Source organism: Chelmon rostratus, chromosome 4 (assembly GCF_017976325.1).
Source record: "Chelmon rostratus isolate fCheRos1 chromosome 4, fCheRos1.pri, whole genome shotgun sequence".
NCBI lineage: Eukaryota > Metazoa > Chordata > Actinopteri > Chaetodontiformes > Chaetodontidae > Chelmon > Chelmon rostratus.
Window position 1 is genome coordinate 24,577,151 of NC_055661.1, and position 26,765 is coordinate 24,603,915.

A 26,765-nucleotide genomic window follows, 5' to 3' on the forward strand; every position below is an offset into this window, starting at 1 on the left:
TTAAAAATCAGGTATGCCTGTTCAGTGTTATGATTTTACTTCACAAGCTGTGCTATCGTCCCCATGAGTTTTTACTTTTTCGCTCTATTGTACTTTTTCACCCCTTTGCATGAGCTCCTCTTCTTTTTTCCTAATGGATATGAGAGAGCTGGAAGAGAGATTTAATTTCAGTTCCCCTCATTCACATGCAAATCACACCCCCATTCACGCATACAAATACACTGCTTTAGTTTCTCTGTCCCTCTGGGTTTCTTTATCCCCTTCAGCCACTAAAAATGCTATTTTAGCTTCACCTTCTCCCCTGATTATCCCCTGATGAGAGAGCATCAAGCGCCTGATGTAATTTACTTGGCCCACATACCACTGATGCAGATGTCTCATGCACTAGATTTTAAGAAAACATCTTTTGTTTTACATGCAAAGTCCCGAACAGTCCCCATGTTGCATCAGGATCCTTTTCTACATCATTTCTGAGAGCTCTGCCAACTAAAAGTCCACATCTTCTGAGTTAGGAAAAGGAGCTCTGCTGGATCAGGTCTATCTCTTCTCAAGGTTGGGAGTTGGATGCCGGCCTTAGCACCACTCTGTACAAACATCACTTTGTTACAGAAAGTATTACACTGGATTACACTTTATTTTCCTCTGAATGTTTTCTTGCATCCCAAGGTTGTGTCACACAAACGGTAAAAACATGAATACACTGGCATTTTATTTCATTTCCCAATAAAACACTTTCAATGCTCTATATAGGCAAAATGCCTTTAAATACAATAGTTTCTAAACCACGTGACCTTATAACCCCCAGTCAACCTAATTTAGTCTGTCTGACAGGTTTTATGGTACACACATTTTAGATTTTCAACAAAAATATTAATAAATCTCTTTAAAAAGCTCAATTCTTTTGTTTGCTTTATGAAATGCAAGAGACAGAATTCAGTGTCAAAAAAAAAACAAGAAAAACAAACAAAACTAGAGCCAGACAATTCCTAAAAGTGTAATATTGATGCATGATTGATATGATGTTGTTGAAATGAATGTTTTCGCGATGATGTTTTGTACCGTCGGGAGAAATGACGTCGACACAGATCTCAAACTGACCAACTGTTAGTGGTTTCGTGGGTTTGGAAAGTGAACGATGTGATGAGGTCACTGCAGTTTGCGTGCAGCATATATACAGACATACATTTAGAGTCAAAACACCATTATTAACATTTAAAAGAAGACGGGACACTAAAACCATGAACCCCCTGTGCATCAGCAGCTCTCCATTATGAACAGAAACAATCCCGTCTCAGTGTCAACACATATGCTACATTTCAAAGCAACTTCACATTTCAGAACTTTTACCTATTGATTATTGACATGTTTATGCACAGTTTAACCCTCATAAAGTTGATTAAGGCCACGCAGGTTAAGTACACTGTTCGCATATTGCTTGTAGTTATTCCATAAAAAGCAGTTAATGCTGCTCTGTACTGAGGACACTGTACCGTGCAAATTTCTCTGTGCAGGAAATGTTCATTAGTAAATGTCTGGAAGCTGGTTGTACTTCCTGTCCCAGTATCCACCAGAGAAGAGCCAGTCCTGGGAGCTGGTGTGGGGGTTTTGCCCCTGCTGAAACCACCTGACAACAAAGCAGAGACACATCAGCATTCAGTCCGAGCTCCCATCAAACCAGCATGATACCAGCAAGATGATCAAAATAAAATGAATCGGAGAAAGCGAGAAAGGAAGGTCAGGCATACTCCTTCACAAGGTTATGGGTAATTTGCACGGGAGTTGGCTGTTTTAGTTGTTTGCCTTTGACTGAAGTTAACTTTGTGCTGTTTTATCTTTGTTGCATTAAAGCAAGGGGGGAAATGATTTTGGGAGAGGGCTCCTGTGATGTTTCAGTGATTCCCTAAATTGCCAGGAAGTGGAGCCGCCATGCTGGTGGAAGGGAGAGCAGATTAATCACAGTGTCTCCAAGCTGTGATTCTATCATCAGTTATTCTCTCTCATATCTTAACGGAAAGCAGGACACTGTTAAAGAGATACGATTTCAATCTAGGGAAGAAAAAGTGTTTGGAAACACTGAGACAGCACGGTCAGATGATCACATCACGCATGTCAGGCACACCATTCAAACAGCAAGCAGCTCTGACCTTGGACCCAGGGCAGGAGCACTTAACATCAAAGCCAGGATGTGACAGCAAAACAAGAAAGATGAAGAAGATAAAAAATGAGATTTAGACCGAGTATTCCAAAGCACCAAAGAAAGACAGCATAGAAAGAGATGATAAAAATGCAGCATCAAAGACAGAAACTGTATATTTAGCCATAATGAAAACAGCAAATAAAATAAATATTAACGAAAGAAATATTTCAAGAATGTGTGAAATACACTCACTATATGTTTGTATGCTGAGAGTTCAATGAGAAGATTGATATCACTCTCATATCTGTATGGTCAATATGAACCTACCTGCTGTCAGTTAGCTTAGCTTAGCATAAAGGCTGAAAACAGTAGCTAGCCTGACCCTGTTCAAAGGTACCAAAAAACAGTTTTCAGCACCTCTAGAGTTCACCTATTAACTTACAGTATATTCCAATTAATTGATGGAAAGAAATTGCTTTGTTGCAGTGCAAGTTGCTCAACACACACTTACAACATGGGATGAAACACCTCAAATAGTAAAAATCTCTATATATCTTTCTATCTGATTACATATATATATATATATATATGTATACACATTATACATTTATTTATTAACTGTTTAAAAAATGTAAAAACAACATACTGGTTGTTTCTTCTAATTTCCAGTCTCTGATCTGAGCTAAGCTAGCCAGCTGCTAACTGTAGCTTCACATTCAGCAACTCTAATATGTGTATTTCCTAAAATTTGAACAATTCCTTTAAAGACAGTAATTAGATTTAGCCACAATGAAAACTGACTATAGACTGAATGTAAATTATGGGAATGCCACTTCAGTTTAGCAAACGCAACAGAGGATAACCTGAACTGACAATATTCACACTTCATCAATGCTGTTTGGCATTACATCTGTGTCACAATGCAAACTCACTGCATACATTAGCTGATTGCATGGAGCCTGTTGAGTAAAGCGGTCAACACAGGAGGCCACTTTGTGTTGTCCAGTTTCACTAACAACCTCACCTCGTCTTCCACTCTTCATCAGATTTGAAGCGGTTTTTGCGGGCGGCTCTCTGTTTTTCCTCAAGCCTCTTCTTCTCCTCGCTGGCGAGGTCTATTTGAATAAACACAGCAGAGTTGCAGATTGCGGTGGGAGTATTTTTATTTATTTTTTTATCATTGGTATGTTACCAACAACTATTACCGATGTCACCGTTCTCCATGGCTCGTACGTCTGGTCTCAGCCTGCAGTCTGTCTGAGGAATTGCTCCCTCCATCTCCTGACGCAGCTCGTTTAGTTGCATTGCAAAAGACGTGAAGCTGTACATCTGCAATTAAATAGAAAACTCATTTTGTTTATTCAAAGATTACAAACACAAAGCACGTCCTGATTTCGAGACTACGCTTGAGTAAAAGCTTGTAGTCCACATTAATGAGTCAGACCTGGGCAGAGTTGGCCGGTCTGGGTGCGATTCTCCACAGCAGCTGGCTGCCAGGAATCGCCTCCACAGTGTCGGCAGCTGGAGAAGGAACCTCCTCCTGACCCTCGCTGCAACCCTGAACATCACAAACAAATAATGCTGCACTGAAAAGTCTCCAAATTGATAATTTTTTCTGCAACGTGCACCATTGCACTCATTTCAATGGACATCATGTTTTTGGCCCTGAAAAACAAGCATTTTTTCCATCAATCAGTCACCAAATTGCATTATTCACACGCTGAATCACACTAATAAACTGATGTGGTTCCCTGCTGTTCAGTGGGAAACAGTTCATACCGCCTTGCTGCCTTTTTTCTCCTCAGCCCTTTTCTTGTCGCTTTTCTTGTGCGCTTCGAAGGCGGCAGGGTCGACGACGTACAGGCACTCTGTCCACTTCCCGTAGAGAGCACACAGCTTCTTTTTGCTGTGGAAAACACACACGCGCACTCAGGCACAAACACTGGATTATGATTTCAGTCAGTTTTAGCTCAGTTAAAAACCTGCCGGTGCATCAGATAAGATGGCTAACAAAAGCATAAAAACAGAATAAGCACTTTCATGTGTGGCGTCACGCTGGTGAACTTCTGAGAAGTTCAGCCAAATGAAACATTCTCGGTAAAAAGGACTTAAAAAGCCAGACTCGTGGGCTCAGGCAACATCAGACATCATGCTGAGTGAAGAAACTAGACTTTCTCATGTCTCTGCTTGTCATCAGTATGTCTGAACGCTACATAATTTCTCTCATTGCCGTTTTGTACGTTTGTATATTTGCACATCTCCTCCAGTTTCTGAATGTTTCACGTTGCACATTCAGTCTCTCGTGGTCGTGTCCACTCATTAATGTTGAGTCACTGGCTCTGCTGTGTGAGAAACGGCTTGTATTTTTGATCGAACCATCTGCTCTTCTTTGTTTGTTTCTTTTATCTTTATCTGCTTCAGTGACAGTGTAGCTTCCTTTCCCCTCAGTCTTTTAACTGGTGTTTTGCACTAAAGCCCATATCTTTCAAAAGCTGGTTTGATGACAATCAATTATTCAGTGAGTGAACAGTTAATGGATCATTCCATGGCAATTTGAAGCATATTTAAACAGCTTACAGAATCATATTTGTTCTAAAATATTAGAGATGACGGGATACATTTAGGAAGGCACCAGCCAGATAAATTAGTTGTGTCCTCGGGTGCTGTATGTTGCAATATGTAAAAAGGATTCCCAGAGATAAATAATTAACTGTCCACTACTTCCCTCAGCATTCAAGACAAGAATAGTCTGCATACCAAAGACTGCTCTTTAATCATCATGCATCAGTGTCACCCCTACCTTTTATCCAGAATATACCCTTCAACCTTGTGCAGCTCTTTGCCGAAAAGGCCACATGGTTTGAAATTCAGGCAGCACCTTTCACCCGTTCTGGGTGAAAAAAAAAGGAGAAAAACAGCACATTATCCTCTCACTCTCTGCAGGCTGAATCATGCAGGACTTCCTCCTCCTTGACCAAACTTCCTCAAAATATTTACATCTGTATTCTGTATAAAACTTGTTCTGCCTCACAAATACGCACAACTTGATTCTATAATCTTTGAATAAGCGCAGTGGCCAACACACACAGTCTATGCAAACATTTTATAAGCTGACTGTGAGGATTTTTTCTGGCCTCTTACCTGTGGTTGATCAGCTCCACATTTCCATACTGCTCGATCCACAGCTGGCCCACAATGATGTTGTGAACGCAGCATGTAGGATTTGTCCATGTGTAGGCTTCATTGTACCTGGAGACAAAACAATGACTGTGAGGGGAACTCATCAAAGTCTGTTCACAGATCTTAGCAAGTACAGCCCAGGCGAAAAAGCCGCGCAAAGTCTGATAAATTACCTCAAGTGATGTCACTTGAGTCAGCGTCAGCAGGGGCTACGAGAAGACTACAAGTTTGTAAATGAAAGCAATCTGGAGGTGTGGAGTTGGAAAGAAGCTACAGGTGGCTACATTAGCTGCTACTAGCATAAGACACAAAAATCTGCAATGTATTTGGTTGAGTTGCATTGTGGGTAGTGTAGGCACCACAGTTTGAGAAGGAATGTGTGGAATAAAAAAAGATGATACTTCTGGTTTTACTGCATCGATTTTTTTTAAACTGTCCAGAGTGTTATAGGAGTGAAATGATAAAGTACGGAGTGCTTTCGTGGAGAATATCGAAATTCTGTTAAAAAGCTCGATTGATGTTTCTTTTAATGAGCTAGGCCTTCTTACTTGGGTAGCTCCAGCGTGATGATGCCTTTCGGCTCTGCTTCCACACTCTTGCCCCAGAACTTGAGTTTGGGGTAGATGGACCCGTGAAACACGAAGTCTCGCTTCAGGCCCTCAGCGTGGAAGGCGCTGACTGGAGGGTGGTGGCTCACCTGCTCCGATATGAGCCTAAAGCCCAGATCCTCTCTGAGACCAGCAGGGAGACAGCAAGCACCAAAGTGGTGGAAGAATGCGGTTGTGATGTATCATGTAATGTATTTAGTATATATCAGTGTTGAACATATGCTGTATAATCCCACTTACCTGACCAGTTCATAGGTTTCTCCCAGCAGAGGGTTGAAGGGTTTACCTGTCCGCTCCCACTGGGAGGCCACAGCGGACACAGCAAACGCAGCCACACACTGCCAACAGCAGGTAACAAACACTCCAAATCACACACACTAAACTCAAAAGCAAAGGTATAATCCAGTTAAAGTATGGCTGTATTTGAGTTAATGTGAATAATTTGCAGGATGTTGCAAAGTGTACTACCTTCATCCTCTCAACAGAGTCTGAGGAGGCGTTGGCCTGGTGGATGAGGTAAGTGTGCTCCATGTACTCCGTCAGACGCTGCAAGAAGCTGAGCGGCTCGTTGAAAATCACTGGCATTGTAATCTTGGAGAGCTCCTAAAAAAAGACATGAAGAGGAATTGAGGGGACAAGGTTTAATTACAGAGAAAAAAAGTCCATTCACACCGCAGTCCTTTGAAAGTGTAATATCAGTGTGGAAGGTTGAAAAGGCTCAAGGAAATACTGGTCTTCACACGTCTACGTATGACATCATCTGAAGATCACTTTGAATAAAAGTGTTTGGCAAATGAATAAATGTAAATGTAACGTCTCCTTCTCTGGTGCAAAAAGAAACATAGATTTAGAAATTGCATGTTCAAATATAGGATTAATATGAACAATAGGTTTTTGACATTCCATGTAAGGATTATGGTGCCTGAGCTCTTTCTAATCTGTAGGTACAGAAACGTACACAGTAATACTCCACAAGCTGCTCTGCACATTGCATCTGTATTTACTGAACAAGACTAAGAATCTACAGAATCTGCAAACAGGTCTTTGATGCTGTGCTTAAACACAGCAAAGCTTTGAACAAAACATTCTCACAATGACAATGCTAACATATTTATGTAAAGCAGGTAGAACGTTAACCGTATCCCCCATTTAAACGTGCAATACCTGATCTTTTGGGAAGTTGGTTGAACAAGTTGACATTAACACATCATCACCTTCAAACAGCGGTTATAGAGCAACATTATCATTCATTCAGTCGTGTTTCTGGCCACCTGGAGAATAAAAGTCCAACATTTACTCTCTTATAACTCTGCTTTTGGTCTCCTCCAAGCCCTGAGGGAAATATCTGGGTCTTTCTGTGCGGTCTACGTGCTGAACAGTACAGTGTACAGTTGGGTTTTTTTAGGGCTTTTTCACTGCAGAAAACTGCCTGCTACAGCTGAAAATGACTGAACCACAACAGCTAATTTGCAGCCGGACAGCTTATCAATTAGCTAAAAGTCACTATAAAGCTCAGTAAAGCCAGGTTCAGGTGATAATTAAGATAAGATCAACTTTATTAATCACCAGCTGGGGAAATTTGGTGTTACAGGCAGCATCAATAAAAATAGCAAAAAGCAAAGGCAATGGAAAATAAAAAAAAATACTAGATAAGAAAATACAAAACAAGAAGTAGACTATGTATATGCACATTTTATACAAAAGACTATAACAATATATGAGAAATATTGAAAAAGAATTGCACAGGGATTGAAAACCAAATTGCACATGGTTATGGATGAATTAAGTACAGTATTTGCTGTATTGCACAGTAGATAAATATATATGTGTGTGTGTGTGTGTGTGTGTCACAGTGGAAATAAAGATATATGCATAGTGTGGTATTTAAGAAAAAAGGAATGTAATATTGCACAGGTTTTAGCATGCATGAGACAGAAGGCTGTTGTACAGTAATGCAAAGAAAAATCGTATGTATGTGGACACAGTGCTCCATCATACACTGCCTGAGCTGAATAACCTGAGTGCTGTTAGAATAAAGGACCTGCGGTAGCTTTCCTTCTTACAGAGTGGATGCAGCAGTCTGTTGCTGAAGAGCTGCCCCGACTGTGTCATGCAGGGGGTGAGAGGGGTTGTCTATGATAGATGTCAGCTTGGCTAACATCCTCCTCTCGCCTATGTTCTCAGTAGTGTCCAGAGGGCAGTCCAGGACAGAGCCAGCTCTCCTGACCAGTCTGCTCAGTCTCTTTCATGCAGGTTCTTCCCTTCAGGCAACCCCTTATAAAGATATCGATTATAGCCAATATTTGGTCAGATAGGATGGATAAAGCTAAGTAGTGGAACAGCAGAAGCATTACAATTAATCCTGAGGGGGGCCATGAGCGTCTACAACATTGTGGTCGACCGACAACTGCCACGCTGCTAGCATGGCTAATAAAAACGGAAGGCCTACATGAACATCATACTCACCATTCCAATGCAGTTCCTCAGGATACTCCAAATGCTGAAGTCATTTCTTGAAAACATCGGTGCAGGTAAGCTGCTTCTAAAATAACACAAACACACAGACGTTAACACACAGCCGGACTGCTTCTATAAGGTGTTTACAATGCATCAGCTTTGTGCACGGGCTCTTAAAATAAACACTTCTCGTTCTTCTCTGAGTAAATGTAGAAGACATATAATAGCTGCAGGCATCATATCTTATTCAAGTGAATATAGCCAACAAAAGCCTGTAATGTATTGTGTGACATACTGGAACAAAGCCCAGAGAGACAATCAACACCGCTATCAAAGGTGGTCAGCAGCCTTGGACTCATCCATCAGCAGCACTTATATCTTGTAGCTCTGACAGCAGCCCAGCCAGGGCAGACTATCTTACTGGAGTTTTACAGGTTGGAGTTTGGATAATATACTTAGAAGAAGAATTCAGCACATAAGCCATGTGAGAAATAACAGAGGGGTTCATATAATGATAAGCAAATTTAAAAACCATCCGAATGGTCTGGACTGCACCCCAAAGCTGCCAGGAGGGATTAGCCAGCATGGGATCATACTGCAGACTGATTATTGCGTTGTACTGTGACCTTATCAATATTTAACAGCTCCAACACAGAGCTCAGTTCTTTCAATACAACTCTTTCTTTTTCCTTTACCAGGCTAGACCTCAATCTAAATTATTCAGATTATGAAGCAGACAGACCTGGGGGGGGACATGACGATGAAAAGATCACTGAGAAAACAGGCAGAGCAGATTGGGAAATATAACAGCCCGACATCAACATCTAGGATACATTAGAGCAGGAAAAACAGTGCAACAATAACAGTCTGACACGAGGAGGCGGCTCTTTGTTCAGTTTGTTCATCTTTTGATGAGTGGAGGATAAAAGCATGGTGGGGGGGTCAGCGGTCTATTTAGGAAGCCGTGGGGGCATACAGCACAGCTGACCTATGCTTTCTGATCCCGTTGGGTTGAGCCTCGTCCTCGTTTCCATGGTGATCCTCCTGCAACATGCTGGTGGGGCTGCTGCAAGGGCTGCTTAACATGACAGAGCCTTCGTCCTCCTCCTCGTCCTCCTCGTAGGAACGGCTGGCCACCGTCTCAAAGCCGCTCAGGGAGAGCTCTGAGTCCGACTCTGACGGAGACGGACACATGGAGACAAATCAGTGAGACCACAAAATGCTTTTAAAGGACCAGCGTGTAGGATTTGGTTGACAGCCAACTGAACACCCCTCGCCTTCACTTTCCAAGTGTGTGGGGAAAAAAATCTGCGATGGATGCGAAACTCATTAAAGGCACAAAAAGTGCTCTCTAGAGCCGGTTAATTAACTTTATTCTGTACCTGTGGATATCTTTTGAAGTGTGATAATAAAGCAGGTGTCTACACATGCATGATAGCAATCACAGCTGGTGGATAAATGAGCCGAGATGTAAATCACATGAGTTCTGCACAGTTACAGCTTTGGATAAAAGCATTTAATAAATTACATGTAATGAACAGTCATGATCGCATGCATGAAACATTTCATATTCATTAAACTAGAAGTCAGAAAATGTATAAAGCTAGAAAAATATAATTAAATGTACTCATTTCTACTTGATAAGCATTACCCACAATGTATGTAGATTCTATGTGTGTAAGCATATTTAATTCCCTGAATGTTTTTCTTTTTAACTTACTTTATATTTGTCCTTTGAGTGTTTAGAGGTTGATACATTGGTGTTGTTGTGTTTGATGGCAGCGCGGTTATAAGAAACTTCAGTACAGAAATGTTTAATTAGGTTTAAGATGTCTGCATTTTTAAAGAAATAAAACAATATAAACTCCAAGAGATCTGTATCAAGACTCGCGTATATCTGTATTGGTATCAGCCTCAAGTATCAGCAGCCCAGCATCAGTCAAGACTAATCCGACAATAAGAAATTAGTCACTGAACAATCACGATCACATTCATGAACCTTTTCATTTATTTATTTTAAACTTTTGTCCTCGTTGAGCTGTGTGCCCTTTTTTCCTGCAAGCACACTGACAGCAATGTTAAAACGGGAGTCATGTCCCTTGTATGCGCTCACATGCAAAAAAGCCAATTCTGATTCTGATTTCATGAGTCTAATTTGTTTTGTGGACGACTGCATAAATAAAGAAAATAATAATAAAAAAAAGAACATATATGCACAACCATGCTCTGCAACAATGAAAGCAGATCTCTCATGCAGATCTATGTTAGCATTTCATTTTATTCAGCCTTGAATCATCCAGTTAACTTGCCTTCATCTATACAACTGGTCACATAAGATCATGAGACATGAGATTGAAGGTTTTGCTGTTGATGTTTAAACATAAAGAACTAAAAACAAGTACAAACTGTCTTATTTTCTGTTTTGCAGGCCTATTTTTTTTAATATATAAATGTGTCTACACCATGCAGGTTTTCCACACCAAAAATCATCCATGTGGAGTGACAAGTTATTTCAAAACAACCAGGCAAGACTCGCGCTTACGTCACGCTTGAGGAGCGGCGAAACGCACCGAAGACATTCACCGGCAGGTAAAAGTATTCCAGAGTCCTAAAGGTGAATGACAGAGCAGCGAGTGTGAGCGGGAGCCTGTCACAGCTTCTCCTGTTCGAACACTTGTCAACTCACCAGACACGGCGTCGTGGAACTCATCCTCGCTGAGGGCACTCCGCGGTGAAGATCCCTTGACGACGGATTGCTCAAGTTCGTGGTGCTCCGTGGCGAGAGTCTGCAGCGCTTCGGAGAGGATCTTATTCTTCTCTACCTCCTGCTCCAATTTCAGGCTGCGCACCTGAGCTCGCCAAACACACACACACACACACACACACACACACACAAACACAAAGACAGAGGCTAATCACTCACAGAAACATACACACCAATGTGAATTCTATCTTCCACATTTGATAGCTGACAAATAATTGCTTTCACGGCGACCGAACTTTTATTTTGTCTGTCTTTACAAGCAGAAGACAAATGTGAGCGGCTGTGATGGCAGCGGGTCTGCAAATGAACAGCCTGTTGACTGACTGATCATCCCCTCAGCACCATCCTCTTATTAGCAGACCCACAGAGAGACAGAGATGGAGCTGAGAGGGATGAGGCATGTTTATCTGTAATGGAGGACAGCTGCCTTGGCGCTGCCTTCTCGAATGACCTGCCGGAGAACACGATTCCTGCGGAGGAGAGGGGATCAGGTGACGGGTAATGGACTCAGACACAAACCATCAGCCAGACCTCCCTTTTACGCGAGACATTAGTGTTGATAATATGAAGATGTGCTCATTTTTCAGCTGCACCTTTCTGAAAATCCTCCTTCACTGTTTCCACTCATAGTCTGACAATGTGTAAATGTGAAGCGACCATGACAGAGGCTGCACAAGCATCCACAAGATGGTAACCAGGCAAAGTGAATCATGACCACAGATCACTCGCCATCATTTCAATGCACTGAACTTTAAAGCTCTAATTCCCGCTGCTTGACCCCCAACACAGGTGGTGCAAACCAGCGCTGCAGGAGCTGGAGGCGATTCGGTATCTTTCCCCCGCGGGGTCAATGAGTGCAGACGCCGCTGCTCCATTCAGGCTGCATACATCATGTGCAGACTGAGATGTACAGCACATGTCTGAGTTATTCCTATTGAGACCGGGTCTATTCATGGTGAGAGCTCTGAGATCCTGTGAGCCTTTTATATCGCGCTCTGCCTCTGCAGATCGCAGTTCAAAAGGTTGCGCAGCTGAGCGATCGAGGCCCGGCACAGGTGTAAGCCCTGAAAGCTCCGGACTGGCAGTTGGAGCTGAGAGCATTCAAATGGTTTTTGGCAGCCGGGAACACCAGCAAGATCCCAGAGAAATTCAGCTATCTCGTTTGTGTGATGAAGCTGTGTCAGTGAGCATGTGGGAGCGGGAGGAGATAAGACAGGGAAAACAACTCAACACACCGTCTGATTTTCATAATTCAGACTTTTGAATTTTGTCTTTGTCCACGTTAGTATGCAGGTTTCTTGTTTTAGATGCAGAAACAGGCATCAGACAGGCATGTTTGATTTACGATTTACATTTTCAGCAACTCAAGTGTGCATTCATCGCTGCATTCAAACACTGCGGTGCATCAAAAGCAGAGAGTAGACAGTAGGGACTTGTATTTTTCCTGAAAATTAGATGTTTGCTATTTAACTGCATTTGTTTTTTTTACATATAACTTCAGCTACAGTCAAAATGCATTGATCATGTTTCAAGCAGCACTAAATGCAACAAGCAGAAGTATGCAGAAACCTATAGTTTTGCAACCTGACTACTTTTTAATAACTATTAAGCAAATCAAGGCCCTTTATTTTAATCAATATTAGAGTGAACACAATATAAACTCTGCACAAAGCTTAAACTTCACTATAGCTGCGAGGAATATGAAAGGTCTGTCTGCTGAGAGCAGCCTCATGAAGTGATGGCTGACAAATCTTCATTGTAAACAAACAAAATTCATTACAGTAATTTGCTGAGATGTTCCGTATTCTGTTAGCGGCTGCTGGTCGCGAGCCGTCTGTAGCAGCCAAGCAACGTTAGATGTAGTAATAAATTCAATGATCACTCAAAGGTAAAAAGTAAAGCTCTCAAAAAGCTCTCGCTCACTTGGTGTTAGATTTCGGATGGGTTCTTCGGGAGATAATGGCCGTCTGAGGTGCATTTCACCACACTGTTCAATGTGCTCATTAATTACAATAAGCTTTCAGTGTGTTCCACTGGCGCACGCTCGCAGCCGTCATTAGCTGGTGTTTAAGCTGTCATTCTGACGTGATGATCACAGAGTAGTCTGGTTCAGGAAGAAAAACTCTAATAGGCCATTACACAGAATGTAACTTCAAGACACTCTTTGAGCTTAGCATCGTCACTGTGAGCATGCTAGCATGCTAATGTTAGCATTTAGCTCATATAGCTAAGTACAGCCTCACAGAGCCGCTGGCGTGGCTGTAGACTCTTAAAGTCTCGCTTCATGATTTTTGCATCAATGTGATGAATTATCTTCATTTGTCAGCGTTTTAATTAGCTGGATTTGACAAAATCAGACACTCCTGTTCAGTCATTTTATCCATGAACACTTAATCTTCCAGTAAATGTACAACAGCATTAATATCACATTGTAAAATCATATGCTGGGATAGAAGATTTTATGCAGATTGCCGTGCCTCACTGGGCATTGTTTGTAGTATGTACAACCACTGCGATTTCACCCCTTAAAGCCTGAAAGAAGTATCAATCTGAATTACTATCAGCTTTGAGTTTACAAGCCATTCATAACTTTACACACATCAACAAGATCCACAGACCCACAGGGGAGCCTCCTGCACTAAAAACCGGAAACTGATCTTATTATGTGACTCCCCATGCAAACACTGTGTTTGGTCAAGTGCTATATACATTACATTTTGCATTATTACAGAGTTTATGAACATGGTTGGCACTTGTTGCAAGCTATAAGCGGCGCCATCTATTTTCTGTCCTGGAGGGATGTAATCTGTCCACTGTATCCTTCCATTATAATCAAACCCATTGAATCACACACAAAGAAAACCCGTCTGACAGCTTGTAATCACTGTACTCCACCGAGCTGCTTTCAGGAGGAGGTGTGAATTGTGCCGCCGCTTTCTTGTGAAGCACATTTTGTTTTACGTGTTATTCTCTGCAATAAACTTCGCAATATATCCAAGGGTCACAGACAGTACAGATCCTGTTGATTAGAGTATTTCTAGTCTGCATATTTTTAAAGGGTCAGTTCACTCAAATCACGAAGAAATATATTTTCTTTATATAGTCTCTACAGAAGCCATGAAGATACGGACCGTGTTTGCATGCACAATAATTTTCCACTGCTGTTCCAAATATGACAATATTCCAAATTTCATTCAGGAGGCCACGTTCGTTAATTGCAGTATGCACGGATGCAGGTAAAAAGGAATATCAGTGTAATGTTCATTCGGAATAAGGGCACAAACCGGAATATTTCGTGCATGTAAACACAGTTATTTATATGTCTTTGAGGAAACAATGTCCTGTTTATATTATCCACAGATCTTAAAACAGACTGTTGAGTCATTTGAGTGAACTGGCACAATCACCTGCGTCCTGCTGTGGGTAGCTGAGAGTACAATGCTGATAATCAGTGGTATAATAGACAAAAAAACTGACTTATAGCTGCTAACAGGTATTCAAACAAGCACACAAATCTGTGCCAGGAAGCTGACACTCACCCCTTCCTGTCTGGAGAAGAGGCTGAGACAGACACTGAGACTGGATCTGGTCTCGTTGGACAGATCATGGATTTCTTGCATTTTCTGCAGAACGGCGGACGGAAACCCTGAGGGGACAAACACATCATCGAGGGACCGCTTGCACAGAGGAACGAGGGAAATTAAAATGTCAAACAAGCTGTTTAAAAAGCAGAAGAAGCCAACATGAAATTGTTTTTTTCATACTCTCAAAAAAGCTTTAAACAGCAAACACAGCAAACCTCTAATGACAGAAACAGATGGTGCAGGCTCTTAATTATAAGGGTTTCAGACATCACTCCTTCAGTGCTATGCATTTAAATCTGCTTGATGATGCTTGTAATTTTAATCACACACTTTTCATTTCCACTCCTGAACGGTTCTTATCTGTGAGGTTTCTCCTCTCTTAAGTATATTGCGATTAAAAAACAGAAAAAACTTAATTGACGACGAAATAACAGGTTTTACTTTCTTCCAGTCCATCATTTTTCAGCATGGCCAGGAAAGCTGCCACCTCCTCCTCCAGTTTCTTGTGGCTGGCCTCCGCTGCCTGGTTTCAGAGAGATGAGAGGAGACAGCAGATGAACAAAAGCAGCGCGAGGTGGGAGAGCCGGGGGCTTTCTAGTTCAGCAAAAACACTACTCATCATTATGCTGCCTTTCTAACGATGGATTTTCTCGTTTACAGCCACCTGTAGTGAGTCTGTTAGCTCCCCGAGTGACATCACGTCCTCTTCCTCCTCTTCCTCGCTGCCCTGCTCTTGGGAGCAGTAGTGTGTGCTGTAAGCCGAATGCTCTTCCAGTGCATCCAGCCATGCCTGGAGGATGAGAACAGGTTTTCCTTTGGTTTTTCATGAACATGTTCCTGATTTATTTAACACAGCACTGCCCTGGAATTATACACGTCTATGTGTGATTTGAGAGGTTTTGAGATATTGAGGCTGAAAGTTTTCACATCCTATATAGCAGAACGTAAAACAGTTTTCTTTTGTTGCACCCTGAAAGTATTCTAAATTTATAATATTAAAATCAAATTTTAATTGAGATTTGTCCAGATCAGGTGGATTGCAAACAGAACTCTAATATGGAGAACTCGTCTCCTGCGGGGAATTATTAAGTTCTGTCTGCTCAGACTTAACTGAGGCAGAGCTGTTTTTAGGTCCTCTGAACCCTAACCCAAGTCTGAGTCAAGTCTTAAAGAGCAAGCCTAGGTAACGTCTAAAGTCTTAAAGGGCAAATTCAAGTCAAGTCTCAAATCTTTTGGGCCAAGTCCAAGTCAAGTCTTAAGTCCAAGGAGGACAAGTCCAAATCAGAGCCTTTGGCATCTTACAAGTCTTGCATATCAAAAAAGTTTTTTCTGGTCTATCTGTGAAACTTTTGGAATGGAAACAAGGCATTAGGGTCCAGTTTTAAGTAATGAGTCAAAATATAATATATACAATAATACAAATATTAAATGTGAACTCCCAAACGAAGCTGCGACTGTGCAAAAAATGTGATATTAATTTCTGTCTGTTTGGAACACTGTAGTGTTTCTACATCCCTGGTTTTTAACTTCATACATGTCTGGTGGGTCACATTAAAATCAGGACCAATCCCGATCCCGAATGTGACTGTACTGCCTCATAATTAGTGCTTTAGCTTTTCCGCAAAAGCTAAATCATCAGCAGCAGGGATCACACTTCAAACAGCTTTACAGGTGAAAAAAAATAAAGCATTACTGGAAGTCAAGCTTAACTACACACATGCAGGAGCATACAGGCTTGTGTCATGACAGGAAAAAAAAAAACTTAAGTACTCTAAATCCAAAGCCCTCAAAGGCAAACTGTAATTAGCTGAGTGCACAGACATATTTTGCTGTATTCAATGTAACTAACAAGGTTCAACTTTAATTTTCATAGGTTGATCGCACTCTGATAATAATGAAGCACCATGTCCCAGCTGCGTTCACAAGACCCATGAACCATTATGAACAAATGACAGTAATGCTAATGTAATGTCAAACTATCTTTTCAGCAGTAAGGATAATTTATCACTAAGCTGCAGGGCCATTTACAATTTAAAAAAAAAATCACCCCTTCCTTGCACAGGCAAATGTAAACATATTAATATCTGACAAAAATAAAAAGGAGCTATTTTGATGAGTAAACGCAGCAACTACTGTAGCACACCAATTAGTGATTTGTAAGTCAGGATCATCTGCACGTCTGCAATGAAATAAATAAGTGATTCGCTGATATGTAGAGGGGAAACGTCAGAGATGCTCACTTATGTGTACAGACTAATTAATTTGATAATTAAAAGATAATTCCTCTCATTTGAATTTATTCTGGTGCCAGCAGCCACAACTGAAAGTGTGGATTAGGTTATGGAGACTTTGCGTGCATCCTTGTTGTGTTATTAATTACTCATGACAGCTTGGCAGAGCTTCAAAAGACAAACTACACACAATATTGGATTTTTTAATATTTGTGGGTCACCAAGTCCAGCCTCTTCAGCTTTTTGCCTTCAGGTCTCGAGTAAGTCAGGTCTTACGGCAGATGAGTGCAAGTCTCGAGTCTACAGCTCTGCTAGCAGAGGGTCCTGCTTTGTTTGTGTGTGTTCATTACTAAAGGGAATTATGATGTAAAACAAATACAATCATTTTGCTACATGTCTTTTAAATCTAAACACCAAAACAAAGATTTTCGAAGAAGAACGAAGATTTTCACTGACAATTTGTCAGTGAGCTGATAATGCAATTCATAATTAATAAGAATTCACAATGCTTTACTAACGATGCAAATAAAAACAGTGCTCCTGTGGTCTGCTGCAAGTTATAAACACAAATCCAATTAAGAGCATGGTTACCATTGGATCACTAAATGTTCAGCAGCAACAGTAAGCTCAGATTCCTAATCATTAAAATTTTGGCCTTCATCTCCGAAGTAGTCATAGTAACTTGAGTTACAAATAATTACCTTAATTCTTACCAGCAAACAGTAGCATGAGCTGTGTGGCTAACATTAGCAAGCTATAGCTGTCTCTCAGACAGCACAAGACAAAGTGACTCTGAGCTGAGTTAGCTTTATATCAGTGTCATTTAAAAGAATTTCATCAAATCAAATCAAATGAGGTTACAAAATTATACTGAGCAACATTTAATGATCTTTTCAGCCCTTTAGCCTCTGTCGCAGAGCAGCGGCAACGCCTGATTGGTTCTCCTGTGTTCATTCTGAGCAATGGTTCTGCACAGGAGGAACGGTCTAGAACCCAGTTGAAGACCAACGAACTTGACCTTTTTTTTCCCATTTTTTCAAATTTTAGGGCTATGAAGCACAAAAGTAAAAAATAGACCTACAACCTGAATTTCCAAAAGTTGGGATTCTGTGGAAAACATAAATAAAAACAGAATGCAATCATCTGCAAACAAACTGTGTTTACCGACAACGGTTTTACAAAATGTTCCTGAGTTCATGTATTAATGTCCTTTATGCAATCATGTGTTCACAAAGAGGTGAACCCCCCTCCATCCATCCTGCTCAAAGGAGCATCCTGGAAAGGCTCCCAATCATGATACTATCACCTGCTACCAATCAACCTGTTTACCTGTGGAACGTTCCAAACAGGTGTTTTTGGAGCGTTCCACAACTTTCCCAGTCTTTTGTTGCTCCTGTCCCAACGTGTTTGAAACATATTGCTGCATCAGATTCAGAATCAGCAGATATTTACAAAAATCAATAAAGCTGATGAGGTCAAACTTTACATATATTGTCTTTGCACTGTTTTCAGTTGAAGGATTAGCAAATTATCACATGCTGTTTTATTTATGTGCTATGCAGCGTCACAACTTTTTTGGAACTGGGGTCGTACACAAAATGGTAATAATCTGTCAAAGAAGGTCAGGAGATAACTTGATCACTTGGCATTAGAAAAAGAAAGAAAACGTACTTTTCTCGTTGCCTCTGGGTCGTTTTTAGGTTGTACTTTGAAGTGATGCACACTGTCATCGAAGCACTTGAGGGTAAAAAGGCAGGCATCTTTGGCTCGGATCTGGAAATGAGAACATCAAAAACATTCCCTTGTGAAAAAGTTACACTCACACAAATGTAAAACAGCGGTCAAAAATTGGAATGCAATTCCTAAACGTCGGCCTACCAAACAGTGAGCATGTGTGAGGGACTTGCAGCCTTGTCTTCGGACATTGGAAGCTGCATCTGACCTTCATATGAGAGAGGAAGAGGTTAGATCTTCCTGTGGTGCTTTCTTTTACAGACTGGAATCTTTTTTCGAGAGATGATGCTGATTCACCAGCGGTATAGAAGACACAACCCCTCTATTCGTGAACTTATCTGCCATTTTCAGCACCTTTCTAATCAAAAGCATGCAGGACTTCCATTTATCTGTCGCTGAGATCTTTTCAAATGTCTGATTCAAGGAGCACAGCCAAGGTGAAAGATGGCACCTACTGTTTTGAGTACCAGGATAACACTCCGTCTTGAAGGACGACCCAGTAGGAGCGCCAGCCAAAAAATCTGGAGCTCTGCGGGATGACGCAAACAGAAGAATCAGTCGCCGGATTTTCAGACATTTCTGTTTTTGTTCAGATTTTTCTGATTTAACATTCACAAAGAGATGCAAGCACGCAGACAAGCTGAAATGGACACACAAGCGAGCTATGCGTGTTTGTTGTCTGGCAGATTAACTCAGCAGGTTGTGAGCATGAAGTCAGTTTTTAGGGCTTCTCAGTGTTGTGGCCATGTTATTTTGAAGCTGCCATAATTGCCAGTTTCTGACTGTGGAACAGCACTCATATCAACATGCAAGCAGTGATTACATCTGGGACTATATTCAGCTGTGGATTAATAAATATTTGTTGTGCTATTGAGTATTTCCAGCAGCAGGAGGTTGTATCTGTGAATGACTCAAAATAATCATACGTACTATTGGCCTTTTTCACTGCATACATTGTGAGACAGCATAGATGGAAAAGGACAGGCGTGATTAATAACATTAATTCTCACTATAATTAAGTCTCCATTAAGGCTTTTAGTAGCACCTGTGCTGTTCTAACTCAAGTAAAAACATGTGCCAAGCAAAACTGTGAGACTATATGCAACTTGTAAAGATTTCATAATTTTTGAACAACATCCTTCCATTACTATATGTTAATGTGGCTGCAGTGACTCTGAAAAGCCTCTATTATCTCTTCCTGTTAATGTGACATCCTCATTGTGCTGCCTGTGAATCATGTTGCAGGTCACCGACTCATCATTGTCCCAGCTTTTATTGAAGCAGTAAGCTAATCAATGCTGAAATCCAATTCACTGTGTTGTGATTCATTCCCTAGTGAACTAGGTTTCAGATGCATTTCAGACACTCTTTGGTTTCAGTGACGAGCACAAAATCTTGACTTCTGTGCTGATTTTAACAGCCGCTTTTTTTCATAAGCATGGTTTCTTTAAAACAAGCTATGTATGTGAGCCCAAAAGAGTCAGTCAAGAGTGTTATCCTCCATTCTTTGCACAAAAGCAAAAAAATAAGACAACACACACATGCACGTGCCCCATGTCTTGCGCGATAACAATCGTCTCTAATTAAAAACAGACTGTCAACCTCTCAAAACCAGCAATGCTGTACAATAGCAACAAAGGAACAAAAAGGTGCAAAGACAGGGTTAATGTGTTGTTAAATTGCTTGTTTTAAGGATATTGTTGCCATATATCTTGAAGTGTATCAATGAGAAATTTTGTAGGGCCCAATTTACTGTATCCCATTCTTTAATGCAATACAATATGCAGTGACTACAGTGTTACCTAATTTTACTTAATAATGAGTTATGTGCATTTAACTTAATGACTAAATGCATCACTAAACATACTGTATCTGCAGCAGCAGGAGAGTCCCTAAATGCAAAATATTTGTTGTTTCGTTTTGTTGAGCATAGTTTCTCCATTTGCCTGTTTTCTCAATCTGTAATGGGGCTCTCGCAGCCAACATAGATAATAACCTCCAGACTTTACCTTAAAGAGGAGTCCCTCGTACTTCTTGACATGGCGGGTCATGCCCTGAAAGGGACGCAGATGAGAAACATGAAGAAAGTGAAAAATAAACCAAAGAACAAATCAGAGTAACTTTAGGAAGCCGGCTATGAAGTAAGAACTCACTCGATGAATGCTGCCTTCAAGGACCTGCTTCATTGCTGTATCACTTGCCAGGTCAAACACAGTCTGCCCTGTGAGTGATGGACACACAAGACAAGTGGTCAACAGAAGAGTAGTATAACAACAGAACAGATAGATTAAATGATATTTAAAAGCTGGTGACAACTGTTATAAATATCAAAAAGTCATTTCAATACAAACCAGCTGCAGGTTGTGCCACTCATGCAGTCGAAGTTTTCACATTTTTTGCATTGATAATCACGTTTCAATAACAGAAATAACCACAAAAAAAAAACAAAACAAAACAAAATAAAATAATATGACTGGTGTTCTATATTTTCCTCACTGGGATTTTTCATTACTCATCATTGCTGATCATTACTGTCATTCATGATTGACAGCTCTGGCTAATGGGTCTTACCATTCTTGTTCTTGATGTTGGGGCTGGCGCCACTTTTGAGCAGCTTCAGAGCACACTGCTTCTGGCCACGATAGGCTGCAGAGTGCAGCGGAGTGTTTCCCAGCAGATCTGTGCAGCTGATGTCTGGAGGCTTTTTCCTGCTGAGCTGCAGCGAACACACAGGACACAAACAGATGGGTTGTCTGGTCCCAGATGTCCTGCAGGTATTTAGTATTCAAGAACAAACATGACTCTGATTTTCAGACTTCTCACTCTGCGTCCAAGAGCTGGAATAGTTAAGATTGCAATGGCTTTACCTGCCACTATTCATTTTGAGTGTTCAAAGACTCTTTTTGTACATATTGTAAATATTCTTTTTAACCAAACAAGGTTTTCATGGACACTTGTGTTGTTGTCACTGACATTTAAAGGGCGTAGTCAATTGTATACTTGTCTAAACTTGTAAACACGTGAAGATATTTGAGAGTGTAACTGTCAGGTCACGTACAGCTCACAGTGTCGCTGCTAACATGCTGATGTTGAGCAGGCATAATCTTTACCGCATCCTACATCCTAGCCTCGCTTGTTAGCATGCTACCATTTTCTTATTATCACAAAACAGCCGAGGTCGATGGGTTATTATTAGTCATAAGTTTTGAAAATGTTTTCGTTTTGACTTGATGATAGTGTGAGATGGGAGGATCACCAAAGCAGTGCAATTCATCCTGAGGGGAACATGAATGTCTGAATCAACTATCATGGCAGTCTATCCAATAGTTGTCGAGACACTTCACTAAAAAACACTAATGTCAACCTCATGGTGGCGCAACAAGAAATGTTAGAGGATCAGCAAAGTCATTAGGATTCTTCCCCTGGGTACCATGCATGTCCATAGACATTCATGCTAATCTATCCAATAGTTGTAGAGATATTTCACTCTGTAACAAGGTGACTGACATTGCTACATTACTAGTATGGCTAATAAACCTGCATTGAATTTAACCCCCAAAACACTCCTTTTCCCACCACAGTAACTACAGGAATTAGCTCAAGTTACCTGAGGACATTCCACAATATTATTGGTCAGAATGTCAGATTAAAGCACATGTTTCAGCCTTCAGCCTCACATCTTTGGGGATATTAGATCAAGTATCAGCATCTGGCACTAACCAGCTGGGTTAGAGCTGAAAGGTCTCCTTCTCGTGCGGCCTCCAGAAGTTCCTCCTCCAGCTTCCTCTCCTCTGTTCTCTCAGCCGCTGGTATCAGGATGGGATTTACAAGGAAAAACAATGAATGATTTTAAAATCTACACATTACATATAAACAACTTCCATGAATGATTATTAAAACATTAAACAAGGATGGATTTGCATGAAATCTCTTAGATGACACTTTGATCTCACCTTCTAACATGCTTCTGATCTCTGGATTCTGAGTGACATCTTTGGGAATCTGTGCTGTCCCATTGATGACAGTTGCACATGCATCATAGTGCAGCAGCAGCATGACAACCTCCTGATCAATACGTGATTGATTGATTGATTGATTGACTGAGTGGCTGAACAAATGCATGCACAAAACCATACTATCAAAAAAGAGACGAGAAGAGTAGAGAGAGGCTTAAAATCTGAAAAATTGATGTTGCATTCAGGTACCTTTCTTCCTGTGAAGGCAGCTTTGTGCAACGGTGTGTCTCCGATATTGTTGGGCAAGTTAACATCTGCCCCTGCCTGCAGGGTGCAACAGCATGCATACATGTTAGCCATGCATTCAAAATTGAAAGGAAACATCTTGAAAAACTTCAATTGCTTTTTTAAAAAATGAAAACAGCACCTTCAGTAATTCCTCCACTACATCCCTATGTCCAAAGTAACAGGCCAAGTGGAGAGGCGTCCATCCCAGGTTAGACTTTTTCTTACCTAGGAAAACAGTGCATACTGTGTTACACCACACACTATGATTCATATCATTCCCACATGTTACTCATGTACCTTTGCAGTTTATGTTGATCTGCGTCTCCTCCCTAATCTTGGACATGAGGAGCCTCTGAATCCCCTGCAGATCCCCATTCCGGGCGTATTGCAGGAACTGCTCCTCTGGCTCCAGCTCCTCCATGGACCCCTGCAGAGGAAATGGGGGGTGAAACAGCGACGGTATAAAAAGATGCTTTAATTAAAAAGATGCTTTCAGAAGCACACATGCACCGAGTCTCTGAAAAGAAACACAGAAGCTATAGGAGGTTTATGCTTAATACTAATCACTTAGAGCTTTGACCTAGATGGCAAGAAAGCTGACGATCCTGTAGGTTTATCAGTGGAAGGATACTTTTACCTAGAAGCAACATTTTGGTACTTTGTAAGAAAAGTTTGCTCTAAAAGCAAAACACATGTGCAAAAGGAATATATTACAGCTTCATGTTTTAGTGTCAAATGCACATTAATGCACATAAAATACTTGAATTAAGAGGCTTGTTGCTTGAGCAAAGATAATCTTAACACTCGAGTCGAGGGTTAGCACTATCAGGACTGGATCAGATGAATGTACAACAGACTGACAAATCACATCTTAAACCTATTCAGTATTCTCCACTGTCATAAAACACTGGGACATCAACTAAATGGAAGTTTGAATCATCTAATTATCCTATTTCAAATATACATAATACATTTAGTGACTGAATAATAGCATTTTATCTATGGTGAAATAGCAATTAAGTTGGGGGCCTCACAAAAAACAGTTCACAGCTAAGCTAGTGGCTCTGTGAGGCTATACTGAGCGAAACGCTAACATCAGCATGCTAACATGCTAAGGCGACGATGCTAACATGCTGATGTTAAGGAGGTACAGTGCAAGGTTTTTGCAGGTATTTGGTCAGAAATGAAGCATTGGCTTGGAACATGAATGACCGTTGCAATCATTCGAATTCTTGTTGAGATACTTCAGAGCAAAGTGGTGGTCCGAGCGGTCAAAATGGCAGCAGCAGAGACCAAGACATCCTAACTTTTAGTGACTAGTATGGGCCAGTCTCTCATTTCCCATAATGCAACTAGAGAGCATCATTAGACCCTTCCCGCCTGGTAAACACCCACCTCTTTCGACCACCATACCTTCAGTCTGAACCACAGGTTTTCTGTGATTAACAAGCAGTTTCTATTGCTGACTAAATGATTATCCGTCATCATTTAGGAGCATGTGATGAAAAAGTCACAAGAGTCTGTTTTGTCAGACAGGGAGGAAAAACCAACTGTCAAAGGGGATATATGCATTATTACAAAAGATGCCAGTCACCAGACCAGCGTTACAGGAAGGAAACAAGTCCTCCCTTTCCCCTTTACACAGCTCAAGTCCACATCACGTTCTGCTTGCAATCAAAACGCTGCTATGTGCTGACAACAAAGAGAACGCTCTAAGCAGTGTTATGGAATGTCACATGGCTGTAGAGAAAGCATAATGAACGTCATTGACGGGAGATGACAAATCAAAGTGTTGAAAAGCAACCTGTGAAACAGGTTTACCTGGGATTGGAAAGCATGTGACACTAACGGTAACTCAGCCTATCTGGGAAACACCTTATAAATTCTCTCCATGAACTGGAAGGTGTTATAACAGTATAAGACTCATGCACGGTTTTCTTTGGTGTCTCTATCAATATCTAAAACCCTGCTTTAATTTGTATTTCTGCTAAGTCATTATATTCATTCTGATCTCTCTTCTGACTCAGATTTGTGCTCTGACAGGTTTATTTTGCCAACTGCAAAAAGTCACACCTCATACATACCATGCTCACAAGTTTTTAAAAAAGGACTTAATGGGATCCTGTAAAAATGCTAGTTAATGTTATCTGTTTATATAAATATAGAAATTTAAAGTCCAGTATAGAGTGGAAAGCTGAGTAATGATTATTCTCAAAAGATTGACTGATTAGATTTTGACTGTGCATTTTGGAAAGTGTTAATTAGGCTATTCAAGTACATTATTATTATCATTATTATCAGACTTCTCTGCTTGACACTGTAAAGACCCGATTTAGGCTATTTTACAGTGGTTGAAAGTAACTATGCATATTTAGTCAAGTGCCATATTTAAGTACTTTTTTCACGTACTTGTAGTTTATTTAAGTATTTCCATGTCATGCTAATGCACCTTGTACATCTACACTACATGTCAGATGGGAATTGTCACTTTGTTTGACAGCATTACTTTGTAGTTTTCAGAATAAGATTTGACATTAAAAGGCACATAATAAACTTATAAGATAGAAAACATTGTTAAAAACCAAACCAGTGGTTCCAAACCTTTTTGGCTTGTGACCCATTACACACACACACACACAAACAACAACAACCAGGGTCTAGTTTTTAGCAGTTCCACCGAAGAGTCATTTCCCTTAGAAACTCCTCTTAAAATAGCATTTGAGTACCTGAGAGCCAAAAGTGTCAAATTACGAATGATTCCCTTTCCCAATAATCATTCCATGACCCCTCAGATGTATCTTGTGATCCTCTGGAAGCGGTGTGACCCGTACTTTGGTAACCAGTGGACTAAACTGTATAGAAAGTGATTAAACCTACAGTCCACAGTGCTGCTCATGCATCGATGCCACAGTACTAACAATCTATTAATGACATATATAATAATGAATGAATCCCAGGTGTATTTTTATGCAGAATGAGTATTTTTACCATTGAAATTTTAAGAACATTTTACTGATAATATTCTGAAATTTTATTTAACATTTTGAATGCAAAAATTTCACTTCTTCCACCACTGCTGTCTTGTAACTTCCACATGTGCATCTCCAGATTCTACACAGTGGACACAAGGATGAACCAAACACTGAAGAGATGGCAGCTTTCTATCTAAAGCAACCAGGTGACATGAAACACACAGATGTGCCACTCGATCAAACAAATCAGCAAACAGCCGGACACTTACTGCTTCGATCAGCCCGGTCTTGTGAGGTCAAATCCGGGTGTTCGGGCGGTCCTGCTCTCACACGGGCCCTCTGTGTGGCTGCATGTGATGTATTAAGCCCCTCTGAGTCGTTTCCCACCGCTCTACTGCAACACAAACGGCGCGGCGCGTATCATCCGACGCATCAAACTGTCTCTCACACACCTCACATTCCGCATTTAGCGTCTTCAACTGACGCTTAGCTGACCGATGGCGAAATATAGCTGTCTCAGTCTGTCTCACACACGCCTCTGTTTTCTGTTTACACTGGCGTCAGCTGATCCTCGCAAAGCGGAAGTCGCCCTTTAAAAATAAAAGCCCCGACCGTTATTCGCAAACGCAGAATAAAACTTCCCCTTACCAGTAAGTCCCGCCACCTATTACACATTATAGAAAGTTAAAAATTATAATCATATGCATTGTCAGAAACTACTTCTTTTGTTACGTTTGTCTTTTGCGTCGTTTTTGTCCAGATAGTTCGACAGTTTCTTGAGCGCTAACGCGGAAGAACCCGGAAGTCAACACGGACCCAATCAGCTTTGACCAGGAAGCAGTTACACTTACACA

The 26,765-nt window shown here is 40.9% G+C and overlaps 1 protein-coding gene across 2 annotated transcripts; it reads right to left on the reverse strand.

Moving 5' to 3' along the window:
• Positions 1-602: 602 nt before the first annotated feature.
• osbpl1a (oxysterol binding protein-like 1A) lies at positions 603-26,425 on the reverse strand. 2 transcript variants are annotated; one of them, XM_041935222.1, is made up of 28 exons: positions 26,181-26,425; positions 23,237-23,366; positions 23,079-23,164; positions 22,901-22,975; positions 22,649-22,760; positions 22,416-22,501; positions 21,267-21,411; positions 20,849-20,916; positions 20,705-20,749; positions 19,151-19,224; positions 18,840-18,903; positions 18,633-18,734; positions 15,395-15,520; positions 15,172-15,253; positions 14,686-14,792; positions 11,069-11,231; positions 9,371-9,557; positions 8,392-8,467; positions 6,394-6,528; positions 6,166-6,263; positions 5,866-6,048; positions 5,279-5,386; positions 4,938-5,027; positions 3,917-4,043; positions 3,582-3,695; positions 3,343-3,466; positions 3,162-3,252; positions 603-1,624 (listed from the first exon to the last, which is right to left on the reverse strand). In XM_041935222.1, the coding sequence occupies exons 2-28, from the start codon at positions 23,358-23,360 to the stop codon at positions 1,522-1,524; spliced, it is 2,895 nt and encodes a 964-aa protein (XP_041791156.1). In that variant the 5' UTR covers positions 23,361-23,366; positions 26,181-26,425; the 3' UTR covers positions 603-1,521. The 2 variants fall into 2 exon arrangements, with proteins under 2 accessions (XP_041791156.1, XP_041791157.1); XM_041935223.1 differs by lacking the exons at positions 23,237-23,366; positions 26,181-26,425 and having other exon boundaries at positions 22,649-22,803; positions 23,079-23,117.
• Positions 26,426-26,765: the final 340 nt, after the last annotated feature.

Coding starts and splice junctions, on each gene's coding strand:
- osbpl1a (XM_041935222.1), bottom strand. CDS start 23,360: ATGGAGGAGCTGGAGCCAGAGGAGCAGTTCCTGCAATACGCCCGGAAT. Junction 15,254..15,394: donor AGCTAACAGACTCACTACAG/GTGGCTGTAAAC, acceptor CTCTGAAACCAG/GCAGCGGAGGCCAGCCACAA. Junction 3,253..3,342: donor CATGGAGAACGGTGACATCG/GTAATAGTTGTT, acceptor TTATTCAAATAG/ACCTCGCCAGCGAGGAGAAG.